Source organism: Phalaenopsis equestris, unplaced genomic scaffold (genome assembly GCF_001263595.1).
Source record: "Phalaenopsis equestris unplaced genomic scaffold, ASM126359v1 Scaffold000159, whole genome shotgun sequence".
NCBI classification, from domain to species: Eukaryota; Viridiplantae; Streptophyta; class Magnoliopsida; order Asparagales; family Orchidaceae; genus Phalaenopsis; species Phalaenopsis equestris.
Window position 1 is genome coordinate 56,787 of NW_018164601.1, and position 16,068 is coordinate 72,854.

At 35.3% G+C, this 16,068-nt stretch overlaps 1 protein-coding gene across 2 annotated transcripts in view; it reads right to left on the reverse strand.

The window, feature by feature from the left end:
• LOC110021985 (DNA-directed RNA polymerase III subunit 2) overlaps positions 1–16,068 on the reverse strand; it is a 171,106-nt gene that overhangs the window by 46,831 nt on the left and 108,207 nt on the right. For both annotated transcript variants that reach the window (XM_020720733.1, XM_020720734.1), the window contains 6 exons: positions 13,447–13,563; positions 13,284–13,364; positions 12,295–12,399; positions 12,123–12,203; positions 11,873–12,043; positions 11,732–11,776 (listed from right to left, as the gene is read on the reverse strand). In XM_020720733.1, the coding sequence (XP_020576392.1) occupies positions 11,732–11,776; positions 11,873–12,043; positions 12,123–12,203; positions 12,295–12,399; positions 13,284–13,364; positions 13,447–13,563 (600 nt within the window). The remainder of the gene's footprint in view (positions 1–11,731; positions 11,777–11,872; positions 12,044–12,122; positions 12,204–12,294; positions 12,400–13,283; positions 13,365–13,446; positions 13,564–16,068) is intronic.

Sequence of the window (16,068 nt, forward strand, 5' to 3'; positions counted from 1 at the left end):
ATATATATATATATATATATATACAAGCTTAACTCAAAGCAGCATCTCGTCACTTACCGTGACCCATCAGAGACAGTGACGCAGGGCTTGAAGCATGAAATGAAGGGTTCAGGAGGGAGCAGGTCTAGCTGGGTGATTGGACGGGACGACCTGTCGTGAGCGGGAGCTGGAGTTACCGCTCCATGCGTTCTTTCCTTCTTTGTTTGCCGCCCACACCTTTCCTTCTCTGTGTCGCCCGCCACCTTTCCTTCTCTATGTGTCGCCCGCCACCCCTTTCCTTTTCAATTTGCAGCCCAAAAGGGAGAGGCCTTCCGTTCCTATTCTATCTAGCTATTATAAATATCTTGTTTTTCTTTCTTAGGATAGTTTTGGTATTGTTTCTGATTGTCGATTTTTGCTTTTACCCTAGCTAGGACTGTATCCGACGGCCATGTGGTGCTTCGACAGTATCCTGCTTCGAGATGGTGACTATCTCGACCCATTCCCCACTGTCGTCAACTACTCCTGCATCCTCCCTGCTGCAACAAGCTTTATTGCCCCCTTCCAGCTACCACGACACCTTCCTGTCTATTCTAGCCGCCAAAGTTTTCTTCCTCTCTACCTCCAACAGTCGTCAAGCCTCTCCCTTCCAGTTCTGTTGCGGTTAACCATCCCCCACACCCCTGTTTCCAGCCGCCCCGCAAACATCCTACCACTGCTAACCGGCTTCCCCACATTTTTATTGTTGCCACCACCTCTCAACCTCACATCCCTTTCACTTAACCGCAACCCGCCATATTTGTCCTCACCCTAGAGTCTCTTTTATTGTTTGTTTGTTGTCTTTCTAATTGTCACAAGTCTTCAGGTTGTAATCTTTTTTGAAATTCAACAATAATATTTCAAATTTTATTGTGGTTCGGGCTTGCCAGGAGAAGAAAGATAAGTGCTAGGTTAGAGAAACAAATCCATATTTTTTTGTTATTTTTCAACTATTTGAGCTTAGTTTGACGTTTGAAGGATTAAAGATTTCTAAGAGTGAATATTATGAGGTTAAAAATACATTTCGATGTTATTTTTATTAGATTTAAGTTGATGAGTTAGAATTAGTGTAACTCGAAGATATTAGAGTTTTCATAGGTTGTAATCCAAAGATTAAAATTTGAGCAAGGAATCCATTATGAGGTTGATCTCCATTACGGTGTGACGTAATCAATCTCTTTCTCTAGTATAGAGACCAAACTAGTCTTACGTCTGTTGCTTGATAAATTCCAACGATGACATTAGACTTGTATGCGCATGCTATTATAATTTTTCTCAAATTGAGCATGCTAATGATATAAGATGTTATGACAAATTTAACAACATATATTTACCTATTCAAGATAACTACATGTTTTTTGCATTATACGAGAGGTTCCATAATTATCTTATGATCTGTCGTGCATACTCAAATAATTAGATATTATTTAAAATGTTGTCATTCTTATACCACAACTAAGTGTTTGATCCTCCATTACTACGGAAATAATTTTGCGGCAATTGGATGCAGAGAAAGTAAACAAATAAGATATATCATTTCATAGAGACTGAAGTATTCAATTCAGTAAAAAAACTGATTGGCTAAAAACCTTCCTTGTTCTCTAGAGAAGTCATAATGGTCATGCTCTCAAGCTAAATAATAGTGAAGTTTATAATCTTTGATTTTTTAATGCCTCAAATAGATCCTCCAATACTAAGATTGATAACAAACTCGAGGGCAGCCAACCATATAACAAACTTTGTTGAAAACATACAAACCTAAAAGCCTTATGTAGTATTAAAAAAACAAAATAGTTGATGCTCACTAACCACAAACAACTATTGCAGAAAAAGAGAGTATTTACAATTTCCTTCTCCTCAAACTCTATAAAATGCAACATGACCCTCATTTTTGTTATAAATCTCTTACTTACACACAATGTATTAAAAGGCGTGGGTGTTGGGCGAGGCGTTTTAGCTGTTATCGGGTGAGACGTCATCCCTAAGGTGTCCGGCTTAGGCCTCACAGTATAAAGAAAAAAGAAATATAAATATTAAAAAACAAAAAAAAAACCTAGTTGTGCCTAATAACAAAATTATTAAGAGACCTTAAAAAAACTTATACTCGTTCAATTTCAAAAAAATTTTCTAGTATTAATTGTTTTAAGATATTAACATAAATCCACCACAAAAAGTAGAAACATATCAAAAGAAGTAAACATGTTAGAGCCAAAATAAGCTTGTGTTTAATTGATCTCAATCCTTGAATGTTATTCATTCTTCAAATTCATCCTCAAAATTTTCCTCTTCATCAATAGTTGTGTCCAAATCACAACAGGTCCCTCATATTGTCTACATTCACCGTCCACTTCATTGAAGTTATCATCATGCTTAATCTTAGGTGCATTCACAATTTGTTTCTTCTTATCATTGTTGCCTAAATTATAAAAATAAATAAAATAACATTCGTAAATATTTAGAATCTTTTTTCTGTAAGAATGCATAATTATATAAAGGACAAGTAAATGTAAATATGAAACTTATTTTTTCTTTCATTCAACTTCCTTTTCTATGAGAATATATTATAAAAGTATCATTTCTTCCTTGTGTATTATTTTGTGATTCTTCATTTGCAGTAGTTATGGGCAGATTTCAGATTACATCAACATCAAATACTTGTTCTTAATTCACCCAAGAAGATCCTTGTGAAAGCAATGGATCTTCTTTCTCAACAATCTATTCATCATCAGCGTCTATCATTTATCAATATTGGATCGAAGACTGACTTTCTTCTTATACTTTTCTCCCTCAATCTAGAATTATATTTTACATACACTAGAGCTTTCAACCTCTTGTGCTCCAACATGTTCTTGTTCTTAGTATGAATCTAAGATTAAAACATTATTTTTAAGAGGTGATTATGAAAGAAAATAATAATAATTTTAAGGAAAAAAAAAATAATACCGATTCAAAAGTGTTCCAATTTTTTTTACAACCTAATGAATTGCAAGTGAGGCTAAAAACTTGAACATCAAAATTCGTTAACGCACACATTTTTCCAAATGGAGATCTTAACTTTCTTGAGTCCATAGAAACTCTACTCTCAAAATCTTCTCTTAAGTTATCATACAAGTCTAGTTGAATATCAGCTCTTAGGCGTTCTTCATAATCCCACATTCTTTACATAAAAGCAATTAACCTTTGCTTCACCTCTTCATCATTAGAAAAATTATTTTCAAAGTGCAATTGGGAGTATAAATAATAATCAGCTGCATGTAATGATTTATGAAGTTGGACTTCCCATCTTGCATCAATTTTCATCCAAATAGGTCCTTACTTCTTTTCATTATGCCCACGATTAAAAGCAATTTTTCTTATGTTGAATCCATTAGCTCATAAATAAAAACATGGCTGGTATTTCTTCCGAGTCAAACTCTCTTAGAATATTTACAAAAGGTACAACACTATTGATACAGTAAGCAAGATGACCCCAAAATTATGGATCAAATAAAATAACAACTTGAACTTTTATCTCTTTTGTCTTCTTAGTCCATTGACTAGAGCACCAAGCTTCTGAGGAGAACATTACCTGAAGTGGTTGCCTGTAAATGCTTTGATGAGTCAAATCTATAGTAGCAAACTAAGTGATGGCAGGACATATGAGTTCCCTCTCCATTGTAAATGATCTCATCAAGTCAATAACCTATGTTTTCCCATAAATGAATTTGACAATTTGTCTTGTTTTTGCAAGTGTGTTTTCGTGAATCTTCAACTTTCCAATATCTTCTAGCTTTCCAATATATTCTAACAATAAATCAATACAATATGCTACAAAAGGTGTCCTATAAAGATGTTTCTTCCCATTACCATTATACCGGCATTCACATAATTTCATCTATAATCCATTATAGTTTGCACCACATTATTTTCTCCTACTTTCTCAATCGCATCATCTAAATAAGTGAATAATAACTCGTCATTCTTTATAACATTAAAAATAACCACAGATTTATGAAAAAAGTCATAGTTGAACTATTAATAAGAAAGTTGATCAAAGTAATACTTTTTCCAGTTGTCCAACCATCTGATAAAATCGAGTGCTCATATTTACTCCATGTCTTTTTAAGCTCCTCTAGCAACTTATTGTTTGCAACAACTTCATCTTTGAGTATCCAATTTCTTAATCCATGCATTGTAGGAGTAAAACCAGGGCCAAAGTTAGCAACTACTTCAAATATAGAGATATTAAATGTCAATCCGACTAAGTAGCAGAATCTACCAATTGCCCCAAATACTTCTTTTCATTCATCTTTTTTCCACTTCGAATTTAGAGTTGAATTCCTTGCTTGTGCTGTGGTGAAAGAATCCATTAGACCTCTAACTCTAGGCGAATTTAGAGTTGAATTCCTTGCTTGTGTTGTGGTGAAAGAATCCATTAGACCTCTAACTCTAGGTGGCCTTTGAGAGAAGTTCAGTAACGATGAATTAGTGGCATTTTGGCCGTCACAAATATTCATTACGCTACTTCTAATGTCACTTAATATACTGTCACATTGTGTTTTGACTTTTGCATCTTTGTCTATGATTTTTTTTTTTTGCATTTCTCTTGCACTTCAGTGGCGGCTTTAGTGCATAGTTTATATCATTGTGTGTGTCGGCAAAGATGTTGCTTCATTCTGTTTATTATTTTATTATACACTTGATTGCAAAACTTATATCTGAAATACTTTTCATTGTATGTGTTTATTGTATATTATCATGCAAAGTTCTTGCTAGTGTAACTACTACTAGTCATACAATCACCCCTTCTATTACAAGTTAACAACTAACCTTACACATTAAAAAAATTAAGTAAAAAATAATGAAATTACTGCAGCTACATTAACCCACTATAGCTACAGTGACATGATCTATTAATTCCTTATAAAACCTTAAAACTCGTGTGTAATTTGCTTAACGAGTAAATTAAGCAGTGGCATGTGGGAGAAAGATGCTCTGTGGAAGAGAGGAAGCATTGTCGGAGAGAGGAAGCTTTGCGGAAGAGAGGAAGCAGGTGTGATCGTCTGTCGCGGGATCATCTGCGTACTAGGGATGAAATAAAGACTACGAGATCGTCTTCCTGCAAGACCATCTTCATACGAGAGACCATGCAACTATTACGGGATCTTCTCCATGTAAGAGATGAAAAAATGGTTACAAAATCGTTTGTGCGTGACTATGGGAGAGACGAAGTAGACGACTGTGCAATTGACTTTTGTTGCAGTATGCGTGGGAAATTAGGGATCTTTTTCTGTTTTATTTACTTAAACAGTGAGATGTACACCCCAGTGGGGTGCAAATTGAGCTCTCGGCTCGTATATGGTGATCTGGTTCATAAGCTCCATGAGGATCATGCCCACTCGTGGGCTTGGGGCGAACTGGCTCGCGCTTAGGGGTGCAAACGAGTCGAGGTTGAGCTTGAGCCACTCTTGGTTTGAGCTTGATTAACTTTATCAGGTTCATGATCGAGCTGATTTTTTTATTATAAAGGAGAGATTAATACTAATTTGAGAATGCTATAATAAAATGATAAATAAATGGACAATTATGAAGAAATCATAAGAAATCACTTAATATAAAATACAAAAAATTATTTTTTAAACATTTTTAATACTTTAAAGATAAACTCTTTCAATTGAATATATTTTATATTAAAATTTTTTAAACAAGCCCGCTAAGAAGCTAACGAGTTGTGTTAGAGCTAGCTTGAGCTTGGCTTGCTAGCTTATCGAGCTCAGTTCACATGCCACTTATCTAACCGAGCTCGAGTTGGCTCATGAGTCAGCTTGACTCACGCCACTACCCATGCCTTGTCCCCAGATGCACCCCACAAACGCCTCTTAAAATAGAGCTTACACATAAAATAAATTAAAATCAAACCTAGATGGTACCAATCTTGTGTTTTACATTACTTAATTACAAGAGAAATGATTGAGCAAATTAGAGAAAATGATAGAATATGCCTTCTGGTAAATAATAATGGTTGCATGAATCAACGTCTTTCTATTAAAATATTATTTGGAATCAACATTATATAACTAGACATCCACTTATTAAAATCCAAATACATATGTTCCTAACATTATTCAAAGACATTGAAGATGAAAAGTTCATTATATAACTTATGAAATTGCTAAACATCAAAAAGTATCATTTACTATAAAAAAAAAGTTGATCACATATTATTTCTATGTTACTCGATTTTGATATTTGGGGAGCATAAAAAATCCTTGACATATCTAGAGTCAAATGATTTATAACATTTATTGAAGATTGTATACATATGGTGTTAGTATATCTAATACTGGAGTTAACCTAACAATTAAAGGAGCACATATTATTACTGAAAAGGGCAATAAGTGGTTACAATCATACATATTTGACAAGGAAGTACAACAACAAACCAAGCAAACAAATCTAAATGTATTCAAAAGTGGCGGTCAATTTGGTAAGTGGATGACAGGAGGAAGTTAACGAGGCAGTGGATGGTTGTAGAAGGAAAGGGAAGTTGCTGAGGACTGTGATGGGGAAAGGTAGAAGTTGGTCGACTGAAAGACAACAAACATGGGCTGGTTGAAAGGCTGGAACAATAACAAATAATCAAGAGCGGCTGATCGGGGAATGGCGGCGAGCCAGAATGACGGTGGTAGATAGCGGGAACGACGGCGTCAGCGAGCGGGGAATGCTGGAACTGCGGAACAACAAAGGAAGGGATGTCACGAGACTGTGACAAGGAGGGGGATGGCTGGACTGTGAAGAAGAGCGGCTAGGATGAATGACAACAAGGTGGACGAGGTGGTGGCCGGTGGTAGGAGTTGCGGGACGGCAAAAGGGTTATTCTTTGGTTGTTCTAGCAGCAAGGACGACAGCAAGAGGAGGAATGTTGAGGATGAAAAAGTAAGAAAAAATACACCCATGAGAATGAGAGTGCCACTAGCCTTTGAACAAAACCCTAGAAGGGGAAAACGTAGACGTTGACGACTGTCCCGACAGAAACACAATCCAAAACTAGCCTAAAATACAAAAATATATTTATAGACAAAAGATAAATAGGAGTAAAACCCGCTCCAATTAGGGGGGAAATCCAAATAAAGGAAGTGTCAACCGATCCTCCTTGACAGGTCCAAACCCAAACGCTGACGATTGTCCAGACAACACAATCCAAAACTAACCTAAAATACAAAAACATATTTATAGACATAAGATAAATATGAGTAAAACCCACTCCAAATAGGGGGGAAATCTAAATAAAGGAAGTGTCAATCAGCCCTCCTTGACCGGTCCAAACCACACTCGTGAAATCCCAAATCAGTCTCTCGGAGTTGGAGAGCTTTGATCTCATTCATCGAAGCTTTTGTCTTCTCCTAATATGGAGTTAAATCGGACACATTGAAAGTATTAGAAACATTACAATCTCCCAAAAAAATCAATCATGTAGGTGTCATAATTCCAAAGTACATCTTGAAAAATAACTATTTGTCCTCCTTTGCAACCATCAAAATTGAAACTGTACGTGGATGGATATCCTCACAAACCAAGTCTCAAGTCATCAAATATGTAATTGACTTCTTTCACTATTCGTACTTGTCCGGGTGTATCTGGTAAAAAAATATGTAATGAGTAATCAACACTGGGACAAAGTTTATGGCAAGCTAGGAAACACTTAATAGAAACCACTCAGGAAATTCCTCTTCTTCTCTAGTAGAACCTGAATCTAATTGTAGGATTTTCTTCCCCATCAAGCTCCTAAGGCAATTTTTAAAGATAGGGTTCATCCCTCCCGTCTAGCCATCTATTGGTGGGTACATTTATGATTTGAATTTAATATATGAATAACATAGTCCTCCACAAGTGGCTCACAAGTCTCGTCTCTAACATATTAAATCTTTTTTAGTTGGAGCAATTCAAGAAGTCTCTAACATATTAAATCTTTCTTAGTTGGAGCAATTCAAGAAGTAGACTATATAGCTGAAAAATATGAAATTCTACTATTGAGGTTGTCCTATATCTGATATCAACTCCTCAAACTCATGATTCTTTTGAACATCAAACTCAAATCCTTCTAATGCTCAACGCCAATAAAAAAAATAGTTTGAGGCACCAAGATCTCATACTCTGCATCAATGTCTATTACCTCAAACTCAATACCTTTTAGAGAAGCTACTGTTAATTTGGTTTGAGTTGCTCTCATGGGATCAGCTGAAATCATCAGTCTCTTCCTTGTCGGTTGGCAGTTGAAAATCCTCTCTGAAATCTTCATCTTCTCTCGGATCATCGTTTATTTCTTCAAATTTTCCCTAATCAGTAAAAGAGATCATTCTCCTGATTGTGCGGTCTAATTCAATACACCTAAATCTGAAGCACTTGAAACACTTTCTGGCTGTGATGGATTTGGGAATAATTTGTAGGCTCCATCTATTCTCTACTCTGAACTAGTTCTCCTCAAGAGGGGTTGACATGAATGCTCCCTTGGGTGTACTCGGGCTGTAGAAACTTGATGTTGAACCCTACATGTAAAATGTGGCAGTCGCCCAGTAATATTGTCTCTCCACATTTGAAGCTAAAGTTTGAACATCCCGTTTGTAATGAACTAATAGATACTGACACTGCATCTCTCATTTCAGCTTAGACCAGGTAGTGATCTTCTCATTTTTTTCAAGCTGGCGTAGGTGCTGAAAAGTTTTCCACCAAAATAATGCCCTCTTTTTAACTTGTCGGAGGCTAATTTCACCATTCTGACATGTGGGATGTCCAGGTGTACAAAGAAAATCCATGAACTAGAGCCACCCGTCCAAATCCAAGTCACCATCAAAAGATGTCAAATCCACATTTAATTTAAGATTCCATACTCTGATATTTCAAGCCAAATCTGTGGGGCGGTGGTTCATCATCTTTGGAATCAAATGAAGTTTGGGTGACCCCTATGGATGGTCTTCATTCCACAATTTTATCGGGCAGTTGTAACATTCGATAGAGTTGTCACTGATCTCTTCCATGTTATACTCCTAATTAGAGTTCAACGCTTATCTCTTCGGTGACATGATTAGAATTTGTGTTTGGGTAGGTGAAAGAGGGTGTATATGGATGATGTAGAGTGGAAAAGAAAATTTTTGGGAGGCTCGTTTGAAAAATCAGCGAAGGAGAAAATTTTTGTGTGAATGTTGAGTAAGGTATTGTTGGATGCTCGAAACCTAAGGATAGGAATAAGGAGGCTAGCTTTGATACCAAATGATACCAAGAGTTATCCCAAAACAACAATAGAAACACAAATATTATTACAAAAAAGAGCAATAAGCGGTTACAACCACACACTTGATAAGAAAATACAACAACAAATAAAGAAAACACAACTAAATATATCTAAAAGTGGTAGTTGTTTTGGTGAGTGGAGCAGCAGGAAGGTGATCAAGAGAAGGATGGTTGTAGAAGGAAGGGAAAGTTGTGGGGTACTGCGATGGACAATGTTGGAGGTTGGCCGACTGAAAGACAACAAGCAGCTGCTGGTTGTTGGGTTAGAACAACAAATAAGAGCCAGAAGCAGTTGTTCAAGCAGCGACAATGCGTGGGAATGACGTTGGCAACAACAGGGAATGTGTGGGACTACGAGACAACAAAGAAAGGGTTGTCCAGAGGCTACGACATCATGTGGGATGGTCGGACAACGAAGATGAGCGGTTGGAATGAATGGCCGCAAGGTGTAAAAGATGATGGCCATTGGTTTGAGTTGTAGAACAACAACAAGATTGCTATCTAGTGGTTCCGACATCGAGAAAAGACAACAATAAAAATGAGGGGAGGAATGCAAAGGATGAAAAAGTCAGAACAACAACAAGATTGCTATCTAGTGGTTCCGACATCGAGAAAAGACAACAATAGAAATGAGGGGAGGAATGCAAAGGATGAAAAAGTCAGAGATAAATACCCCCGCAAGGACGAGCTAAAGCTGTAGCAACACTTGATCTCTTCGAAAGAGAACACCACTTCGGATGAGCTACAGTCGGAGCACCACACGCCTTTGGATACAAACCTAAACACTGACGGTTGTCCTGACAAAAATACAATCCAAAACTGACCTAAAAATATGAAAATAACATATTTATAAATTTAGGGTAAATAGGAGTGGCTCCCATTCCAAATAGGAGGGAAATCCACATAAAGGAAGTTTCAATTGGCCCTCCTAGAACAGACCAAGCCACTTCGCACTTGTGAAATCCCGCTTCGGAAGTCGGAGACGATTCCGAGTCCCACTCATAAGAGAGAGACGCTCCCACATCAATATCTTATCAAATAAAAATTAAATTTCAATTATACTCTATTAGCATCACCAAGATGAATAATAAATTTAGTGTCAAAATTAAAAAAAAAAATGGAAAAATAATGCAATAGAATTTTTAAACCAGACCTTATCTCTTATCATCATAAAAGAAGTCATTATTCATCAATCTTGATGTCTTAATACCCCACAATAAAATGAGATGGTTTAAAGAAAAAGTAAAAAATCACTTTGAGATAACCAAAGCTCTTCACTTCCTAAATCAAGTTCCAAAAGGATATTGAAAACAAATCTTAATCTCAACTTGCTCGATTAATAGAATACCTTCTAAGGTGATCGAGTTCAAAATGCACCTAAACTATCATGTTGAATTCTCTCATAATAACAATTTTTTCACAATTTTTTAAAGATTTAGTTGTCTTCTATACATATTCATGAACAACAATAGAGAAAATTGGATTGACTGTATTAAAGTATGTTTCTAAGTATATTTGTACACATCAAAATAGTATAAATAAAATCATCTGACAATAAAAAAGTTTTTGATCTCACTAAGATTAACACGCTAATTACTAAACCACCCCATATCAATACAAAAACAAAATGCATCAAAACTTTCTTGCAAGCTGAAGACTCGGAAACAATGTCAAGTAAACATCCTATTATTGTAAGAGTAATTTTAATCAACTTATAATTATACAAGAACAACTTAAACATTTTCTATACACCGTAAATCAATCAATAAACATCCTTTGAAAACTTCTCTCCTAAACATCCTTTGAAGACTTAAAGTTCATATTCCTGTTCACTTATATTTATATTAAAATTTGAAGAATTTACATACACCACACCCAATTCTTATGCATTTACCTATCTCACACCAAAATTGTCTTTTTTACAAACACAACACCCAATTCACACTTTTCACCAGTGTGAAACAGTGAAATTCACATTTTCATCCATAGATAAGGAGCTCTGTTTGTAAAAATTAAAGTTTTGGTATGAGATACTTGCATAAGAATTGGGAGCTACGTATGTGAATTTTGGTTAAAATTTTTATCGAAGTAACCATAGCATAGAAATAAAATATCATAGAAATATTTTTAGACAACACCAAATAAAGACCAAATTAAAAACTGTCTGGAAGTGTCATAATATTATACTGTTAGTACACGTAGCTATCTTTTAATGTAAATTACTAACAAAGAAAAGGATTGAAAATCCATGCTGAAGGTTATGCTCAAAATCATAATAGTAGTAGAAATTCAAGTCAAGATTAACTTAAGCATCCCAAATAATTGTCAAAACTTGAGAGAAAGGTATATGCATAAAAGATTTTCAAAAAAATATGACTTCTCTAACAATGAAAGTAACACTACTCTAGAAGTTCTTTAAGAAAAAAAATTCAAGAGAGGTACATGCCTGATTATAAGCAATATTCCCCATCGCCTGCTTTCCCATGGCGCACTATCATTAGAAAAAAATGTGAAAACACTAATAACTATTTAAAAACATTAATCTCAAGACTTCAAAAGGAATAACCAGTTCATTAGTTTGCTATACCTGGTACGTATTGCGAGGAGACTGGTTGTGATGTGGATAAGGAATTAATCCCGCAACCACCCCTAAAATTGTGAATGGTTCAATCTCAATATGTGTAATGGAACTCTTCTGGAAATCAGAATCATCATTATCATGGTCATCTTTGTAAATTTCATGCTCATAAAGTGCAATCTGTTAGGAAAATAACTTCCAATTTTAAAATATAAAAAAATTGAAATAATTACGACAATTGAAAAGACCTTCTACATACCAAAGCATTGTTCTCTTCATTGACATCAAGATACTCAATCAAGCCTTCTCGTACAAAATCATCAAAGCTACGTACCCCATCCTTCAAATGAAAACTGAAAAATGTCACAATAACAGAAAAAAAACAAATGACCGTGCACTTGTAAGATAACAAAAAATGTAGTTATACCAACCCTCAACTCTTTCATGTGATGCTCTTTGATCCTAGAAACTCCCTTGTCAGCAATTACAAGTGGACGGCAAACTCTTCCACCATCCGAGGCAATATAGACACAGCGCTTTCAGTGTAAATTAGAGATTAGATTTTTAATTATTGCATGGCAAATTAATTTTAAAGAAAAAATATATGAACAATGTTGTCATCAACGATAAACATATTTAAAGATGGGGTCAATAAAAACTAAGAGAATTAGAGTTTTAAGTGGATACTCGGTCAAAGTAGACTCATTTGCCCCATGAGCACATCATCTTTCTTGAAGTCTTAATTTTATAGTTTTCTATAAATGAACTTTCATGTTTAACAGTAAAACTTGAATGAATTCCAATCTTTAATTAATATGACTTGAGAGGAGCTTGCACACTTTTTTATCAAGTAGACAGAGATCTCTTAGGAATTCTGACTAAAGACGCCAAGAAACTTGCTCTACTGGTAACTTAAAGTAGTGTCAGGTGGTTGAGTAGGGAGGGTTATATTTTTTTTTACTTCTATCAATTCAATGATCTAAACCAAGATAATAAACATTTCAAAGGACTCCATGATCCCCGAAATATCTTCAGGCATCAAACAAATTTTTGGGCAACTAAAACAATTGTCAGTACACATTCAAAATTATATTTAGTATCAAAAAAAGAAAACCAGTTTGGCAGTTCTACATAACGCTATAAGAAAATAACTCTCAATTAACTTTGTAGCACCGTGAAAGTAAATAAAAGAGATTAGTTCTATTTCTTTCCAAGGAAAAAAGAAAAAAAATGACATACTCGAACTGATTTTACTGGCAGCACTATTCAGTAGATGTCCGGAATGATTTTTTGCTTTATTTTTAAAATTTTTTAAGAAAACTCGAATTAATTAAATACACTTTATTTCCTAAAATTACAAGGCAAAAATACATTAATACTAACTTAGAGAAAAAAAACAATTGCATGAGAACAAACTTACATGCCGTTCATGCACAAATATGCTCACAAATTCTCCAATTAGACTCTTTCTACGTAATTTTCTCATAGAATTAGCAAATTTCTGCAAAAGCAGAGACCAAAATAAAACCAGTGGTAGGAAACAACAGAACATATAAACCGTACTGAACATTGTGCATGCATACCTGTGGCTGCGTGTGTTTACCAAGTATAAGTCCATTTAACATAACCAAGAATGTATCCCGTGCATGAAGCTCTGCACCTGATAGCATCTCCACATCTTCAACGCCTAGACTATAACACTAAAAAAGGAAAGCAAACCAACTCCTTATTTTGCACATAAAAGTGATATAAACCTTCATACATCACTTATAAAACATAAGGCAGGCATTTTTTGCATTTGTCAAATTAAATAAGAAAATCATCAGCAACAAAATCAGCATTATAAATTGCAATTTAATTTAAAATAAAAACATAGTTTACAACTATATTATTATTTGAGTTCAGCTTGAAGATTAAGAAAATACTTTAGCTGGAAGATCTTTATATATTGCAGTTTTTATCTCCTGATATTTAGTTTATGCAAATTTCTCTCTTCTCATTTTAAAGCTAGTACAGAAAGAAATATTTTTCCAACCGACAGAGTATCATAATATAATTTCTAAGAAAAAAAAAACATCGAATAATTATAAGTATTAAATCAGCTCAAAGGTTTCCCTGCACGCAAATAATCTAAGAATGTAGCAACAGGATTTAAAACACACACACACAACACTTAGGAAGTGTTTGTGCTATGTTTCTATAGCCTAAATTAGCTAACTTTTTCTTTATATTCTTTTATTGGCTCCATAGCCACTAAAAACTCATGAGGGGAGTTAAAAAGAGAAAGTCCAAGAAAAGTCTAAAAAAGAAAAAGATTTTCTTCAACATTCATGACACGGATCTAGGGTTACTTGACAATGTGGGACAAGCAAGAGAAGTTTTTATTTATTTGTTTATTTATTTTTGTTGATCAAAGGAGGGGTTAGATAAATTATATGATAAGGCAAAAGGGAGAAAAGATGATGGCGACTAAGATTTCTGGGTTTTTGATGACTAATAAATCGGAATTCTCAGCAATTGGACAGCGAGCCAGAACTGAAAAATTGCATATTGGTTGTGAAATCAGTAGTGTAGAAGTCTTCAGACTTTCGGGCAAGCTCACCACTTTGATCCAATCTAGCTATAGGCACATCTGAAAAAGATTAGTATACAATACTCCGACAAGAAAGAACTAAGAAAAAATTCTCTATTGCAACATAAAAAAGGTCCCAAAATCAGGAATTAACAGCATGCTTATATTTCACAAAACAGAATTAACCCTAATAATAATCAAAATAGAATATCTTGAACTGACCCCTGCTAAACTGGTTCACGAGTCCCGTGGGGAGCAAGATCGAGAGTGGGAGCTAGAGTGGGAGTGGAGCAGAAGTGAAAGGTGTTCACGTCAATCCATCTCATATGATATCTCAATTTTTTTGTTTATTCCATGTTATCAGACGAGGGTTTTAAAACAAAGAAAACAATAAAATTGAACATTCATATGGATCCTACAAAAAAGGGACGGAAAAGTCTACTTGACAGAACACCACAAGCAAAGCCTAGCTTTGTGGTGAAGAAGCATTGTGGCTTATCAATATGTTTTTGGGGATAAGCATGCATTATTTATTATTGTGTAGTCAAGTTTGATTTATATTGGGCAAATCTACTATGGAAGTTATATATTTATTGAGAGGTTTGATAGAGAAGCACAGAGGGAGTAAGGAGGATCTATATATGAAATTTATTGATTTAGAAGAAGTGTATGATAAGGTACCAATAAAAGTACTTTATAAAATTGTAGATGTTGATATGACTTATATTCAAGTCTTTAAAGAGTAGATGTTGATATGACTTATATTCAAGTCATTAAAGATATATAACTAAAGTAGTAACTTATGTTCAAATAGAAGAAGGTTTGACCAAGTATTTTCCTAATTTAATTTGATTACATTGGGGATCGGCTTTAAGCTCGTATCTTTTTGCTTTAACAATGGACGTTCTTACTAGACATTTAGAAGGATGTGCAAAAATTAGAGATTAAATCTCAAGTTTTTGAATCTTTTTCAATTATTTCATAGAAATTATAAAGTATAAAATTAACTTAGTTATCGGTTTTAAAATCTTTACCTAGGCACACAAAATCTTTCCTTCTTGTTGCATTGCCTTATTTTTGCACCTAGGACATATAAGGCTCAACTGAGCTGCTATCCGTTGTGAAAAAGCTCCTGCTCGAGCCGCTCCTTAAGTTGGGAGCTCAGAGTTCACTAGAGTGCCTCCGACATGCAGGAATGATTCTCTTGAGCCTCTTTAGCTCCCATGCACAGAGATAACTTCACAGCTCTGTGGGAGAAGCAATTCAACCTTCCCTTTCTCCCTCGCACGGGAAACAAAATCGCCTCCCGCAGTCTTCTTAAGCTACAATGCCTTTGCCCTTCCTCCCCTACAATCACCTCTCTCTCTCTCTCTATCTCTCTTTCTCCCTTTAGTCTCCCTGGCTCCCTCTCTGTTCTGTCTCCCGCGCCTTTTGTCTCTCACATTCTCCTGGAATTGAGGAAACAAAGGCATCGTGCCCTCGGTTAAGATTCTCAAGGGTGGTGGAAGCATCATTCAAATGACACATGCTTCACTGGTGTTAGGAGCAGGGAGCGTTATTTGTTTCGTTTTTTTTGTGGGGGTGGGGGGGCGCGTTATTTGGCTCCCTACGCACACACTCATATAACTCATCC